Consider the following 17,448-nt stretch of genomic DNA (forward strand, 5'->3'; position numbering starts at 1 on the left):
TAAGATATCGAGGACTCTCATTATGATTAATTTCTCTATTCAATTACACCCAGGTTCTAGGTTCGTAATAGGAGTAATGAACGATTGACGCTCAAATTCGTCTTCCTAACCTTATCCGTCTGTTTTCTAATTGATCTTTCCTAAATTGTATATTACGAAAATGAATTTTCTTGCAATGAACAAGATAGATTCCACATCAACAGTATTCGTAGTAAGAATATGAATACAGTACGAAACAGATCAAGGAATTTGATTAATAAAATTGGATATAATATATATTTCATATTATATTTGTTTTTATTGGAACAAATCATCATAGACAAGCATTGGGTTAAAAACAAGCAATAATTATTATAGTGATGAATGTGATACTCTTCTGATATTTTTCTTCACGTGAATTAGTACTGTATCATTCATTTCATCAATAAATTGATTTAATTGTTTGAATCCAACTATATGATGTCTATTATCGATTTACAGGCGCAGAAAAACATCAAATACCGCGAATCGACCACGTAGTGAGCAAAGTGAATGGTAAATTGGGATCAACTGTTGAATTGGAATGTATAGCACAAGGATACCCGCCTCCTCATTATCAGTAAGTTCGATTCAAATCCATCCATCTTCAAATCTATATAGAATAATGATCTATATTAAATGGGTATTGACAAAAATAAAATTTACAGTTGAGAGACACAAACAACAGTGACGGACCCTGCATCATGAAAAACAACATATTTTCAGCACAAAATTGGCAAGACTAGCACAAAACTTTATGAAATATTCAACAAAACTGGATAATCTCATAAAACTATTGTTTCATTGAAATATTCTTTTATGGATCGATTAAAAACTACGAGTAATAGGCGTAACCTACATAACATTACATAACACTATTCATAAGGAATTCATGCACGTTAATTCTTGCATTCGTGCATAAACTCCCCCCCCCACCATCAGTCAACCACATGTTGAAGTTTACTCATATAAAAATACAATCCATATTATCACAGTCCACAATCTTATTAACAGGTTTGGCTTAAGTTCTGACTCAAATTACACCAATAAGGAAACATTTTACCTGCTCTAGAACATGTATTTCCCATAGTTGAGTAGCGAGGTTAATTTCCGAAAAAAGCAATTTATTTATATTTGTAGTAAATTTAATTCATTGTATTCTTGAATATTATGTAAATTTTATTGATTAGATTGTTTATTTGTATATTAATGGAGATAAAATTTATTTGTATTGTATTGTATTGTATTTACATAACCAGTTACTTGAATAAGTAAACTATTGAAATCATACCAATTTTTAATTAATAAAAACAATATAAAACTTGTAGTATCCTTCTTATTTGAAACATATTAAAACTTAAAACAATTCAACGACTAGTTTCGACCTAATTAATCCCAATTTTTCATTTATTATTGATTAGTAGCTGTTCTATAAATGAGTATATCTGGATAATTATCTCAACCTGTTGAACATTCACGAGGCTAATGAACCTGAGCCAATTGCAAATAATAGTTTCCTAACTTATATAGAATACACACCTTCCACTATTGAAACATTATGTATTCATACAGATTTCATATCTCCCTCCCCAAACTGTTCGGTGCCTGTACTCAACTTACAGGCTTAACTCATTCCAACCATAGAAAAAGGATAAGCGTAAGTTTGTCTCTTTTACAACTCAACCCCATACTCAAATTACAGGCTCATGGCTCACGGTTACAAGCAAAACCGTTAAAGCTGACTCTGTTCTCCAAACATCAGAAAACCTTGATTGATTAACCCTTGCGTCTCTCCACGAACTTAATGACGCCATACGATTGTATTTATGATTATTAGTAATCATCGGATCATATAATTGTTATTCCATTTGTCACTGATTTCTCTTGAGAAAAGATAATGATTTGACAGAAAACTATCAGTAGCTGAAGAAAAGTAATAAAGAATGTGACAAGAAATGATATTTTCGGGAGTACTCCAGTGAGCTGAAACTACTTTGGAGAAATATTGTTTCGACAGGTCCGCGCAACGATAATATTTTTCTATTTCATCTCCAGCAAACTGCAGTTCCAGCTTTGTAAGTTGTTTCTCGAGTTTCGAAAAAGGAACGTGATGATGCATCGAGAGAAGAACATCAGAAAACTCTTCTGCATACGTGAAACTTGTTCACAGAGCAACATTCGACAGAAACTCGTCGAGTCTTCTTTTTCTTTCTTGGAAAATTCTCTTTGAGATCGCGCAGAGTAGGTTTTCCCCACGAACAATCGTCAAGTTTTCAGCAAGCTGTTGAAATGTGGAGTGGAGGAGGACGTGGGAAGGAGAACGTGAATACAACTGACTGACAGTTTTCTAATTCGGTTTTCCGTTAGCTTTGAACTTATCGTACTGCTTTTCTAAATCGACAATTTCCTGTGTCAGCATTTTACATGAAATAGAAAAGCCGCACATATGAACATTTATATGAGTGAAATACTATGACAAATTGTTATAAATTTCTCAAGAAGCTCTAATTGTATTTTTGTTGGAGACAGAATGTAGGTTTTGATGTTCAAAAATTCATATTGAGTGATATTTGATAAGCATTCATTGACAGCATACATGACGTACAGTTACTATAAGGCTTAACTCACACTTAAGCTGCGTTTACACCGGAGTTAATAACACGAGTTATTAACAAAAAGTTATTAACTTGACTGAATCGTCAAAAATTTATCTTGACAAAAGTTAATAACTCATGTTTCTAACAGAAAATTCCTTGTTATTAACAATATATTGTTATCAATATAATTTCATTTAACGAGAGTATGATATGATATAACAGCCGGAATGAAAAGCAAAAAATTGTCTTCAAATTTGAATTGAAACATGTGTGTGATCATTAAAATAATGATCTTCATCTGATCTAATGTAAATAAATTATAATGCGTTTACACCAGAGTTTAAAACAAAAGTTTTCAACATAATTTATAACATTTTCTTTTGGCTGCTAGTTTTGTTATCAAAAAAAGTTAATAAACTTGTCACGTGTTTTGTCTGCAGCTGTAGTTATTAGGGAACAGCTGTAGTTGTAGGGTAGGGATGCTTGGCGAGGGGGTCGCGAGGAAAATAGTAACCTGTTATTAACAAAAGTTACCGACTTTCGATGGATAACATAAATCTTGTTAATAACAAGGAATTTTTCTGTTGAAAACACGAGTTATCAACTTTTTTCAAGATAATTTTTTCTCGATTCACTCAAGTTGACAACTTTTTATTGATAACTCATGATATCAACTCCGGTGTAAACGCAACTCAACATGATGTTATTAACTTTTGTAATTAACATCTGTTGATAACAAAAATGTTAGAAACTTGTGTTATTAACTCCGGTGTAAACGCAGCTTTACGCGACTCAGGTCGAGAAGAGACTCAACTCTAGTCAAGAGCATGTGTTTCCAAATGGTGACACTCAGACCAGTCGATTCTAGTCTCCGCGATGTCACCATTTGAAAACACATGCTCTCGACTAGAGTCGAGTCTCTTCTCGACCTAAGTCGCGTAAGTGTGATTTGAGCCTAAAAGTTAACTTTTTAGCTACTAACTTACCAGTTATAAGTTACTTTATACATGGATAGTAACTAAAGTATCGAATATAATACAGATTACAATAGAATGAGGATATTATTTTTCATTTATTGGCTGTATGCCCCATTTTGTCTGAATGGAGACATATAGGCTACATAGATATTTTCGATCTAGTGAACTGAATAAGGAAACTTCTATTGATGTCTCAGATGGCAGAAATTGGAAGAACTTAGTCATCATTTTGAAAAACTCTTGGATTTATATTATGGCAATTAGTTGTTAGTTCAGGAGTTTAATTACTAATCCCTGATCCCTGTTGCTTTTCAATTAATTTTTATTCTCTTGACTTTCATGTTTTCTTTCTTTCTTATGCTTTCCACTATTAATGGGTTTGTGAAAGGAGAATGATTTTCTTTCACTTTTTAAATGCACAAGTATAGTACCGTATCTGATTTTGTTAAAAACGTATTTTTCTATGCTTATTTAATTTGAATTTCTAAAAGATCAAGCCGTTTGTTAAATTGTTTCAATATCTTGTGAATTGATTCGATATGGATAAAGCAACTTCTATCTAATCTATCTAGTATGATTAATGAATCATTTGTGTCGATGAAGATGTTTGATGAATAAGGATTTTGAACGAGTTCATGAAAACCTTTGAATCAAATCCTTTTAATATGAGAGAAAAATCTTTAATTTTACATGACCACATTCGTCATGCTAATTCTATCCATTTTGTAGCTTTCTTTTTATATGTCTTCATGATGAAGTATCTGTTCATGCCTTGTAAAGTGATATATTTTCGAAAGCTATCACTTCATGTTCCTGCTTCTCGAGTACCTACTTTATCTAGCACAAGTAAAGAATTCGGAATTTGTACCAGCAAAATAGAACAGAGATCAATATCGAAGACAAGAAAGATCAAGCTCAATAAATAATAAGAAAGAGAAATCTTATTCAAATGCAGAAATCTTGTTATTCCACCTTTTGGCTGAGGAATAAACCGAGGCTGCTACCTCCGCTGCCTGTTTTTGTTATTTCTCCGATATTGTATTCTGCGAAGCTGTACAGTTCGACTTCCCTCACTTCTTTTCCTCCTTCAAAGTAAATTTTCATCACTTGACAAAGCACACTGGAGTACACAGCACTCAAAACTGCGAAAAACATTCTTGTGGTTTCCTTGCTGATTTCTTTATCTCGTACGCAGTATAGAAATATCAATAATTCTGACAGAATGTTGTCACTCGCTAGTATAATAAATTCTATCGGAAAAATAGAATCTTTTACAAATATAACATTTTTGTTCAAATATATCTGTAGAAATTATATTTCTGCTATTGCATATAGATAGATACGGTATTTTTGTTATGGTATCGTATTGCTTTGAGCATTTTAAAAACTATTATTTTTTTCCTACTCGCCACGAAAAAGTATTCTCTTGTTCTTCAACAAATCGTCGATTATATTAACACATGTAATGTTGTAGAAAAGGGACCAGTGTTGTCGTTATGGAGTTATAGCATTGTCCTGTTTTTATGTTTGAATAGGCATAACTCAGTCATTTCTCAAGATATCAATCTGAATTTTTTTAAAATTGTTCTTTATAGTCTCCTTTATTGAGGAAAAATGATATCTCAAATTTAATTTTTTGAGACAACTGGTCCCTATTTGCTTTCCACATCACTAGCTCCCAGCTACTGCTACACATTCCTTGTTCCAAATAGTAGAATAGATCATAAGGAATAAACTATTCCAAAGAGTAATGTCTCTCGAACTCACGTTCTCACCATCAATAGTGGTGATCTATAATTACGCAGTTCATAAACTCACCTCTCACCTTCACTGTATCTTACCTTATAGAGATATATAGACTATGATATCTATTACCTATTATGAAGCATGAAAACGTTGTGCCTCTTAAAAAATAATGTGTTAATAATGGTCGAATGATAGATGTATCAAGGGGAGTCATTTGATTGAGTTATCATTAATATTCAACTATAATATTGATGGAGCAATCTGTCAGACTAGATAAGGAATGATAAGTGATGTGCTTATGATACATCTGTTGAAAGACCAGCTCCACTAACTCCACTCTCATTTTGAGGTTGTTCGGAACAAATTGTACACCGCTTATCAAGTGGTGTACTTGAAAATTGTAGAATTCGATTAAGAATTAGATGATCCTCATCTAATGAGGATCACTCTTATAAAAATTCTCAATTTTATAAGTTAGAGATGAGTTGCCGATCAGTCTGAAGACTAGAATGATAGTATAAGGTGAAGCTTATAGCAATTCATTGTCATTCAAAACAATCTCTCATCAAGCACAGCCATAGAGCTTACATGGGGAGGATCCTCAGCAAAAATAATAATAAGTTAATAGTGAAGGAATTTATAAAATTGTCAGATGTGGATTCCATTGTGTAATTTAATAAATTTACCAATTCACAGATGGTTCAAAGAGGCAGACGGCACACTAGTTGAGATGGAGAGAAGCGGCTCCATCCTCATTCAGCCTCTGGACTCTGTGCTTCGCTTCCACAGAGTGAGACAGGAAGATGGCGGCAAGTACACATGTGTAGCTGCCAACAGCTTTGGTGAAGACCGCCGCGAAATCAACCTGGCAATTTCGTCACATCTATCGGTGCAGCTACATCCAGCTTATCAGGTGCGAAACTCTCAGATCGAAAGTAGATTCCATGAAGTCAATAGAATTGAGACAGTGGGCCATATGAATGAAAACTGAGCAAATGAGCATGGAGCATAAGGTTTTGCTCATGAGCATTAGGTAGAAGCATAAGCATTTGCTCATTTTTATACGAATAAGCTCCACCTTATACTCTTACCTTGTGACATGACAACTAAGGTTCTGCCCCATTGTAACTCCATCAGATAGGTATTTTTTGTATTAAATTTATTCTTTTGTAGGAATAATGGTGATATATCATGGTTAAATCTGAAAAGTCTTTTATAGTTCTCAACTATTGATTGTGATCGTATCTCGTATAGTTTCCTCTTCCTCACACGAATTAGTTGAGCCATTTCAATATGAACAAAAGGTGAGAAGCTGCTCTAGACTAAACTCACCTAGTAGTCTATTGTGAAATTCTATTTTCTAGTCTATTTTGAAATTCAAAAGTTGAGCAAATGCTCTAGTTTATTCATACAATTTTGAACATAAGCTTTACTTTAGAGCAAATTCTCAAACCATTTTCTTGATGGTTTTGCTCACGTTTATTCATAGAAATTAAGCATATGCTCAATATTTAAGAAGTATAAGCAAATGCTCAACTTAACTCATATGGCCCAATGGTTGTTTATGCTATTTACAGTGTCTCACGAAAGGTGTAACAGCCGAAGACCACAGATTTTAAATGACATTTGCAACCAAAAAATGTCCTGTAAAATTTTCTTACATAAACCATAGTTTTCGAGATATATAGATTCCTTTGAAAAACGTCAATAACTAGAAATTTGAACTATCAGTAATAATTTATTCTGAGGATATTGTTAGAAAAAGGAAGGAATTCCCAATAAGATCCATATAATTTGTTCCTTTGTTTGACGTGACTTTTCCAACTTCTTGAGCGCTCAAAGTTGAAAAGAGTGAATTCGTTGAGTTTAAAGCCAAATTTGAAACAGCTTGAACGCTCATAAAACGTTCAAAAACATCCAACAAATGATTTTAATCTTACTGGAAATTTCTTCCTCTTCCCAATCATATCCTCAGAATTTGGATTTTGACGGATGGTATTCTAGCTATTGACGTTTTTCTAAAATATCGAAAAATCTATAAAACTTGAAAACTAAGATCGATATAAGAACATTTTGCTGGACATTTTTTGTTGAAAATTTAATGTAGAATCCATGATCTTTGGCTGTCACCTCTTTTGGCTGGGACATCTTATATAATTTCAATAAATAAAAATGATAAGTTGAAATAATTTAATAACTTGACATTATGAATTGTTGATGTTAACAGGTGGTTGACGGTGGTTCGGATGCCACTTTCAACTGTTCGGTGCGCGGCGGCACAACCTCCAGTGTGGTGGAATGGCTGAAGGACGGCCAGTCGCTCACGGTGAATGGTAAAATAAATTTCGACATACTCAAGCAGCAGATGATCGTCAAAAGCATATCAAAACAAGACCAGGGAATGTATCAGTGCTTCGCCAAGTCGAGTGACGGCGAAATCACACAGGCTTCGGCTGAGCTTGCCATTGGAGGTGGGTAGCGAAACTGAATTGCACAATGAAAACCATTATAAGAATGAACAAAGTAATAAAAAATGAAGCTGCTATTCATTCAATTCATAGAATCTGTCATATTTTGTCACAACACGGTTTTGCAATAAATAGGTGTTCAACTACCAAGTAGTTCAAACAAAAGAATTTTTATAGCATTGAGAACTCATTTCAATGTAAGTTTTTGGTTCTTGACCATCATATTTTATAATTCAGCATACTGCAATTGCAATAGTGTAGTACTGAAGAATAGGCCTAACTTCAGTTTGCTCACATCCGGTGTGTGTTAATGGGAAAGATATAAAATAATATCATTCTCAGAGAGTCACCAATTATTTGTTGAAACACCGCTGATTTATGCACTTACATTACAATATTAAATTACCAATATTACAATTGTATTCAATCTTCATTGTTATTATCAATTTCTTATAGATTAACATGCTTTTGTACTATCCTGGCCTTCTGTTAATTAGGGTGTAAGCCAGAATATAACTTACATGAATAAAGAACTGTGATCATATCTAATTCAGAGAGCAACGCAAACTTGAGTTGCTCTTTTCCAATATACAAAGTTTAATGTTTTGTTGAGAGGTAACAGCAAAGCGATTAGCTAAGTAGCTTTGGAATCACAGTTGCTCCCGTTTCTTTTGCGTTGCTACCACAAGTTTATTTCTCTATGTAAGCAGCCATAATCAGGAATCTTTTTTTTTTTTTTTTATTAAGATTACGTCCTAAAGACTCCAGTCATGGAGTATAAGACAAGTCATGTTATTACATAATAATTCTAACACTAAGTAGTTCAACCTAGTTTAGGTTTGAAAGGAATTCTTGTACACTATAAAAAGCTCTATCAACTAAATATTTTTTAATTTGCTTTTTGAAAATCTTCAAATCATCATTACTTTTCAAGATTTGAGGTAGCTTGTTATAAAATTTCCTACAAATATAATCTGGTTTTTGTTCATATAACCTACTATTGTGACCCATTATATGATAATCTGCTCTGTTTCGCGTATTATACTCATGAACATCTGAATTCTGGATCACACCACTCGTTTTCACATGCATTACAACTTCATATACATACAAAGATGGCACAGTTAATAGACCAAGCTTTTTAAATAAAGGCCTACAAGAGTCTAACCTATTCACTTTCTCTATACATCTGAGTGCCTTCTTTTGAATCTTAAACACCCTGTCCATATTTTGTTGAGATGAATTACCCCATACTAAAATAGCATACCTAATATGAGATAGTATAAGTCCATGGTAAGCAGTTAATAGTAGTTTTTTATCATTCAGCCTAGCAAGCTGCCGCAGGACAAATACCCCAGATGATATCGATGTGTAGGCTGTACACTTGAACTATATTATAGTAAAACCATACACTAAATAAACAGTCTTAAATCTGTGTTCTTCACCCATACAACTTTTCCTGTAGAGGCAAGAGGACAATGCAGCTCAGGCGCGGTCGCTCCCCCCTTTTCCGAATGGTGTTTGAAAAAATGTTAAGAGTGCAGAAATAAGTATCATGAACTTGGCATTTGAATGAATAAATCTAAAAAAATTCATAAATATTGGAAAATATAGCTCTCAAATGCTATTTTCAATCGAAAACTTCAACAATTTTCCGGTTGGAAGGAGTCGAGTTTCCAGGTCAGAGGCCTGGATCTGCGTCTGATTACAACTGAATACATTTTTCTCTTGGGTATGATTATTGTCAACTCTTCACATCTGTAACACAACTTTTCAAAGTTCTTAGCCAGAGACAGAATGATTCAATTATGATAATTGTATTGTGACAATGATAAATTAATGAAAACAAAATACAATCGGTTATTATGTCTATAATATTATCTATAAGTCTGTAGTACTATAATAATAAGTCTATAATTATGTCTATAATACTACTTAATTCATTACTGTTATTCTGGTAGTAGAGGTTATAATACGGTGCTACAATAGGTCACTTTGATAGTACCCCGATGTTGCGTCGCAGCACATAGAAAGACGATTACTTTGAGAAAATATGTGGAAGATAAGTGAAAGGAAAAATATTTCTGAAGGAATTTTTCTCACTTTGTGGTTGCAGCCATCTACCCGGAGCTGCAGTCGACGTTCATCGAGCAGACGCTGCAGCCAGGCATGACTGTGTCGCTGAAGTGTGTCGCGTCAGGCAACCCTCCGCCACGTGTCTCGTGGCTGCTGGACGGCGGGTCGCTGCTGCCCCGGGGCGGCTACGTGCTTGGCAGCTTCCTCAGCTCGGCCGGGCTCGTCATCAGCCATCTCAACATCACCGTCATCCGGGTGGAGCACGGTGGTCTCTACACCTGTCAGGCCAGGAACAGTCTCGGGTCGGCGCAGCATTCTGCCTCCTTGAATATCTACGGTACTGAATAATATGATTGAATATGGTTGTAAATGGTTAAATAATAATGGTGTTATAGCCATCGAGAGATTACAGGAGGTCGACACTTATTCAAGCTTGAAAGGCTTTACCTTCTGTTTAATAATACTAGTAGTTCTGTGAACAGTAGACCTCACGCAGTATTCTCATTCACAAGTACCTGATTGAAACTATAGACGTTATGGAAATACAGCAATAGACTGGCTTCTCCACACATCTGTGTAATCACTTGTCAGCTGATTTATGATGAATAATTCTATAGTCTGATTTTTACTCTAATATTGGTGTATGAAGGAGGCTCCTTTTTCCTTCTATATTATCCTTGAAATGCAACATTTCCAAAAACCTTGTATATACGTCTACGCGCAATTAAAAAAGAACATACCTGTCAAATTTCATGAAAATCTATTACCGCGTTTCGCCGTAAATGCGCAACATATAAACATTTTAACATTAAGAGAAATGCCAAACCGTCGACTTGAATCTTAGACCTCACTTCGCTCGGTCAATAATCATGCATATCAGACAACGAATGAGTTTCGTTGCTGCGACCATTTGATTCTTCTTTCTTTCGACCTTCGAAATTTGATTCTAAATTTGTGGATAGATGAATTCATTCATGAACAGAATACTTTATTAATATTGATACTAGATTAAATTAATGCTAGGCTGTATCACAGTGTCAGGTTCCACTGTTAAACTTCCATTTCCCCCTCCAAAGTATTCAGTGAACATTTTAAACTTTGATTTTTTCATATCAGAATAATTAGATTCTATGTCTAGATCAGTGGAAATATTCTTTAATGAATTATTATTGGATTATGCCTACTCACTTGATCGAGCTGTGTGGGAATAGTTCCATTAGCACACATAAGAATAATAATTCACACTGGACGCGGATTCTGATAATGATATCTAGGAATCCATCTCAATGAGATTGCTTGTTAAGGTAATAAATAAGTGAATCCAAATTGTCACATATAAATGTACTGTCTAGGTGCAAGAATCAGTACACCGAATACATGTTGGAAATAAATTATGTGATATTAAATTCACACATTTATTCAATCCTTTATTGCCAGAATTGAACAATGCAACAAATCAAAGGTCAATAAATCAACACTTCAAGCAAATCAAATAAAACTAACCATCGAGAACTGAAAAACTGAAAATTGTTCCACGTACCACCAACATGATTGGTCATGTTTGCCCATGCGTGCACTTGCACATGTCTCTTTAATGTGATCATACCCATAGGAGTGATAATGACACGCTAGAGTTTTAACACAGCACAGGACCTTCGGATAACAATGTCATCAGCGTTTAATATAATACATTTGGATAAACATACAGCTAACTCAATGATGTCGAGAAAACAATGAGCTCCCACACTGATTAATGATGATTATCTCAATTAGGCTCATTTACACCCATATTATATGCACCTACTACATCTACACCTATTTTACACCTATAGCTTCATCAATCTATATCTCTGGAATGTTATATTATACAGTAGAGGTTTTTAAGGCGATAATGATATTTGAGAATCGCTTGATGCTTTTGTCAGGTCCGCCCTCACCACGATCGCCGGTGAATATGACCGGTGTGCTGGATGGGAGCGTGTGGATGCGTTGCCCAGTGGCCGGCTATCCCATTGTGAGCACAGTCTGGCAACACCAGGGCGACTCACTGCCCACCAGCTACAGCCAGCGAGTCTTCAGCAACGGGTCGCTGCACCTGAGTCGCGTCTCGGCCACCGACAAGGGCGAGTACCGCTGCACCGTCAAGAACCAGCAGAGCCAGGCGGCTAGTGGTCGCATCTATCTCAATGTCATGAGTGAGTGTACCCTGATAAAATTTAAACCTTAAGCTTCATCAACATCGTCAACATACAATTTCAAAACAAAATGGGAACGTGAAAATATCAAACACATTACTCATCAGAGGGTAAGCCTGTGTTTACGGTGCCCAATTGATTTTTTAACATTTTCATACTACTCTAAGTGTTGATCTATATTTTATAAAGTACTCTATCGATTCTTTTTCTGATGTAGTCTTTTCTTCCAATTATATTATACTATAAATATAATTCTATTTTTCAATGTGATATTTATCTGTATAGAATTGTTCATAAGTGATCTAGAATCTTTTTCGAATTTTGAAAGAGTTTGTTATTTTTGATAAATTCAGCATGAGTAGGGGTGAATGGTTTATCAGAAAAAAGGCTATTGCACTCTGTTACTGATATGACGACATTGTTCTGAAAGCTCTATGTTCATTATTATCTAGATGTTGAAATGAGATGTTGTACATTCAATATAATTCAATGAAAATTTGATCAAATTACAAATTGTACCCCAAAATGAACTACGTAATGCCTATTATAAAAATAAGTCTCTCTATCAATCAAACTTCTCATTTAGAACATAACTCACATGAAAATGTAGGTCATTGGTCATTGAAATCAAGAGTATACATCATGAAGGTTATTAGGAAGTAATGTTGTTTTTTCCACTTCAAATTCACTAAAGATTTAGTGGATTATCATGTTTAGTGATAATACAGTAGCTATGTTATTCAACTGAGTACTGTTAATTTAATTCAATTATAGGCTACTTATTCATCAGGAAAAATATTCAGTGATCGTTTAAAATGTGATATAGTCAACTGTAGGCTTCTTGATAAACTTGAGAAAACTTTTTCCCTTGAGACGTGAGTTTAACTTGACCATTTTTCCATTTTCCAGAGCCACCTGAAATCTCACCATTCCAGTTCTCCGATGATTTGCAAGAAGGAAGTAGAACTCATGTTGTTTGCGCCATCATCTTCGGTGATCTTCCAATGGAAATAACGTGGAATAAAGATGGTCGTCCGCTGGCACATGACCCAGATATCCAAGAGCAGAGCTTGCAATTTGTCAGCAATTTGGTGTTCAATAAACTTTCAGCGAGACATGCCGGCTACTATACTTGCGTCGCTAAAAACGCGGCCGCTCAAGCTAACCGTACTGCCAAACTTGTTATCAAAGGTAAACAGTTTTTCAACATCCACATCGAAACTTTTTATAAATTTATGTCTATTTTTATCTTTCAGTATCCTACTACACTAGTTCACAGAGACTAGCCTATTTATTCTTCTCAACAATCCATCAGAGTAACTATCCATCTTCTCATTCAGGTTCAAGTTCTGCTAATGTTTGAAAATTGGAGTACCGTTCAAGAAATTAATATGAGAAGTGTGGGTTATTCAAGGGTTTCGTGACTTGATCGTCTTCTCTAATATCTCCAATCTAACAATCTACTCTATAATTATTCAGTTTCCTATTTTTTATTATGATGTAGCTATATGAAAGTACCAGAAAAAGTGTATTACCAAGTGGGTACCGTACATCAACTGATGATCCTATATTCAATCGAAATTCAAACTCTATATTTTTGAAGTGGTGGATTGGATGGGTTTAAGCTTGATTGCGGTACTTCTTTACCTTCATCGTAATTTTGTGTAACATGATGTTACAACTAAAATAGCTGATTTTAAATTATATTGTTTTTATTTTGAAATGATTGACGATAAATATTATTACTCAGACTGAAGTATTTTTAAATGGAATCATCCCAAAAGTATTGATGTAAGAATAGATGCATAATAAACATTTGTATGTTGAAAAAATTGTCATTATGTTATACTATTGAACTTCTTCGACTTTAATATCTTTTGCTATATGTTTTCTAGGAGTAGCCCACTTTTATTTAAACTACCTACTTCAGGAACGACCTGTTATAAATTAGTAAACAGTCATTCTCTTTTGTTATCCCTCCTATTCATAAGATTTCTACTCACAGCATCTGTATTGATTGACTCTTTACCATAATGACAATGTATTGTCAGGTGTTGCAAGACCCATTGCAAACTAACACTACTATAATGGGAACAAATGGAAAAATCTCTATCTCAAGATTAAAACTTTCCTTGCATTGGAAATATATTGAAATGGTTAACGTAAATAAAACTTAAATAGACATAAAATTTATTGTCTTTTTTTCTTTAGGGTTACTTTCAATATAAATGAAAAAATAAATCTGAGTACCCTTTTGAATTATTTTTGACACATGTTTCGGCTACTCAAACATGCCGAAACATTTTGTGTCATAAATGATTCAAAAGGGTAATCAAATTTATTTTTTAATTTATATCTGTAATTTATTATGCCCTCAACGTATATGTATGGTAAAAACTGTTTGATCGAATATTGAAACACCTCAATTTAGTGAAGTCCCCCTTCCTATTAATGAACTTATTCTCTTTTTTTCTCAGTGCCTCCATCTTGGATAATTGAGCCACAAGACGTGTCGGTGCTGTATCAGCATTCTCTTACCATGCCATGCTATGCAGCTGGCTTTCCTGTACCGAAAGTAAGATGGACCAAACAAATCGGTGTGTATTTTGCAAAGACCTTAAAGATGCATAGACTCACATGCAACGCTAGTGTCGTACTTGGAATTGAAATCGGTCATTGAGGCCTATTGCAACCTATATAAGATTATTACATACCAACGCCTTTGTGATCTATAATATTACAAATATATAGATATAATATCTCGTGCTAAAATACCCCAATGGCGGCCTTCAATTTCAAGTGAGCTATCATTGGGAAGGCATAGGCATTGTGGGTCTATATCTCTTTTAAGTCTTTGGTATTTTGCTACATTCCTTTCCCCCTCAAAGATTCATGACTTGAACTAAATATATATGATATTCAATTGACATAAACTCTCAACTTGATATAAGAGCAATGCTTTATCGTTGAAAATTAAATTCATTATAACCATAGTTGGAAACCTATGAGAGAAAATTTTGGTAGCCTACCGCAGGACAACTGTGGGCACCTATTGATGTTTCCAAAGAAAGGCTAATGATTGATCTGTGTGGGATAACACACAGTTTAAACTTCGTCTCATATGGGGCTTGTCTCAATTTCACTACCGCATACATTTTTGCCTGCAAGGCTTGAATAGTAAGGACTGCTTAGTTAAGACTTAAGAGAAATTATTATACGTTCTATATCGTCTTGTATTGGATATGAAACTCTTCCTCTGAAGATTGTGAATTGTTGAAGGATGAAAATTGTTTGTTTTTGTTATCATTGATTTGACGTGAATTCATTTGAATACGCGCAATGTATCTATTGACTGAATTAAAAAAAAAATCAATGAGCATAAATGATTATTGACTGACAACAATCCATAGAGATTGTTGAGACTAATATGTTATCATTTCTATTATAGTTAAGAATAAATCATTCCAACTTTACCTTACAGATCATCAAGGGGATGAGTTCTCAGAAATTGAATCGAATGCTGGAGAGTTCATTTCGGAAAATGGAACACTATTCATTCATGCTACCGATACATCGCAGCAAGGGAGGTACACATGTACAGCCGAGAATGGCATTGGAAAAGCACTGAAGAAAAGCATCTATGTTAAAGTAAATGGTATGTAAATTCTCTTGTTGATCTTGTTGTTCTCCTATTGATCAATGAAATGAGAATGAATAAATATATAGCAAGAATGGACTCAACTTGAAACACTTCAACACAAATAAATGCTCAAGAGATGAAGATTGCAAAACACTAATTAAAAATTCTTAAAATCTTGAATACTGAATATCTTTAATCCACTCCTATTCTTATCTCTATGAAGCCCTGTTGCACAAAGGCCTGTTAAATTTTAATCGTTATTGAATGCCACCCGAACCAATCACAGAAGCCTTCTTCCCGAAAAAGCCTTCTCTGTTTGAACATTTATTTAATCATGATTAAAATTTGAGAAGCCTTATTGCAACCGGGCATAAATCTAAAAAAATCCAACTCCATTATTAGATTTTATGGACTGTAATTTGTGCTGAGGTACAAATTTGATTTTGAAAGTGGATCAAATCTCATTCTCTAATACGGTACCAATATTATTTATTTCAATTCAGGAGAGAAATAGTTGTTCATCATTTGTTGATCTTACAGAGTTGATCCCTTTCATTTCTCATGATAATTTTAATGATAAGCTTATGTATAGATGAATAAAGAAGATAGGCTCATCTCGATTCTGTTGTTGTTCAAATATCTTTCTCAAGCAACTTAGGTAAATATATGTATTAGGCTGTACTCGATAATATTAATAAGTAGGCATGAATGAATAAATTATTATTATTTTTCGAATTCCATCTATTAACAGTTCCAGCGCATTTCAAGACGAAGATAATAAACCAGAGTGGCATGTCCGGCCAGGAGTTGATCCTGAAGTGTGAGGCAGAGGGAGAACTCCCCCTCCGTGTGTCATGGAGCACCATCCCCGTGCAACCCCTCCCCCCCGCTCACTCGAGGCACACCTCCTCTGGACTCATCTCCGAAATTCAGTTCCACAACTTCTCCAGGAAGCATGCCGGCGCCTATCACTGCAATGCCAATAACGAGTTCGGACAAGACAATATGGTTATCTACTTGACCATAAAAGGTAATTCTTTACATATACAAGCTTTTTTTATAGAATCACTTCACTTATATGGGGGCTAATTTATTCAAATTAATAAAAACAATATAAAAGCTTGTAGTACCCTTTTATTGAAATATTAAAGTTTTTAAATGTTTCAATTAATAAAAGTGTACTACAAGTTTTTATATTGTTTTTAATAATTTAAGCTTTTTAATATACAATGATTGAACATGTATTCTTAAAATGATATTCTGTCGATGAATTACAATTCTAATAATAGTTCCAAAATGAAATTTATAGACCTATTAAGGTGGAATGAAGGAGATGTTGTCAGTTTCACATAATTATGTGGAACTGTGAACTTTACTGGCAAAATCTCTTTCAAATTACGTGGAACCATAGAGAAACAAAAGCGTAAGTAGATATCCCATGGTATAGGACGTTCATGTCGCAACTTTTACTGTTATCTCAAGCCAATTACTGTCGATTATTGTCATTTTCTATTGTTTTGTTGGGGTGAGAGTGTATTAACGGCACAATATGAGAGACTACCAGCGTCACACATCTTCACCGGAAAGAACCAAGTGGAATATCGGCTTGAGATAACAGTAAAAGTTGCGACATAAACGCCCTATACCATGGGATATCTACTTACGCTATTGTTTCTCTATGGTGGAACTGACAACATAATGATCTTTCATTTCACACTTATGGAGCCATCT

At 34.4% G+C, this 17,448-nt stretch overlaps 1 protein-coding gene across 1 annotated transcript in view; it reads left to right on the plus strand.

Moving 5' to 3' along the window:
- The window catches only part of LOC111054122 (Down syndrome cell adhesion molecule-like protein Dscam2), a 204,423-nt gene that overhangs the window by 130,693 nt on the left and 56,282 nt on the right, over positions 1 to 17,448 (plus strand). The window contains exons 6-14 of the mRNA XM_039420188.1: positions 481 to 598; positions 6,035 to 6,251; positions 7,566 to 7,809; positions 9,923 to 10,219; positions 11,808 to 12,077; positions 12,987 to 13,268; positions 14,555 to 14,674; positions 15,559 to 15,732; positions 16,469 to 16,747. Of these exons, the coding sequence (XP_039276122.1) occupies positions 481 to 598; positions 6,035 to 6,251; positions 7,566 to 7,809; positions 9,923 to 10,219; positions 11,808 to 12,077; positions 12,987 to 13,268; positions 14,555 to 14,674; positions 15,559 to 15,732; positions 16,469 to 16,747 (2,001 nt within the window). The remainder of the gene's footprint in view (positions 1 to 480; positions 599 to 6,034; positions 6,252 to 7,565; positions 7,810 to 9,922; positions 10,220 to 11,807; positions 12,078 to 12,986; positions 13,269 to 14,554; positions 14,675 to 15,558; positions 15,733 to 16,468; positions 16,748 to 17,448) is intronic.

Source organism: Nilaparvata lugens, chromosome 2, assembly GCF_014356525.2.
Source record: "Nilaparvata lugens isolate BPH chromosome 2, ASM1435652v1, whole genome shotgun sequence".
NCBI classification, from domain to species: domain Eukaryota; kingdom Metazoa; phylum Arthropoda; class Insecta; order Hemiptera; family Delphacidae; genus Nilaparvata; species Nilaparvata lugens.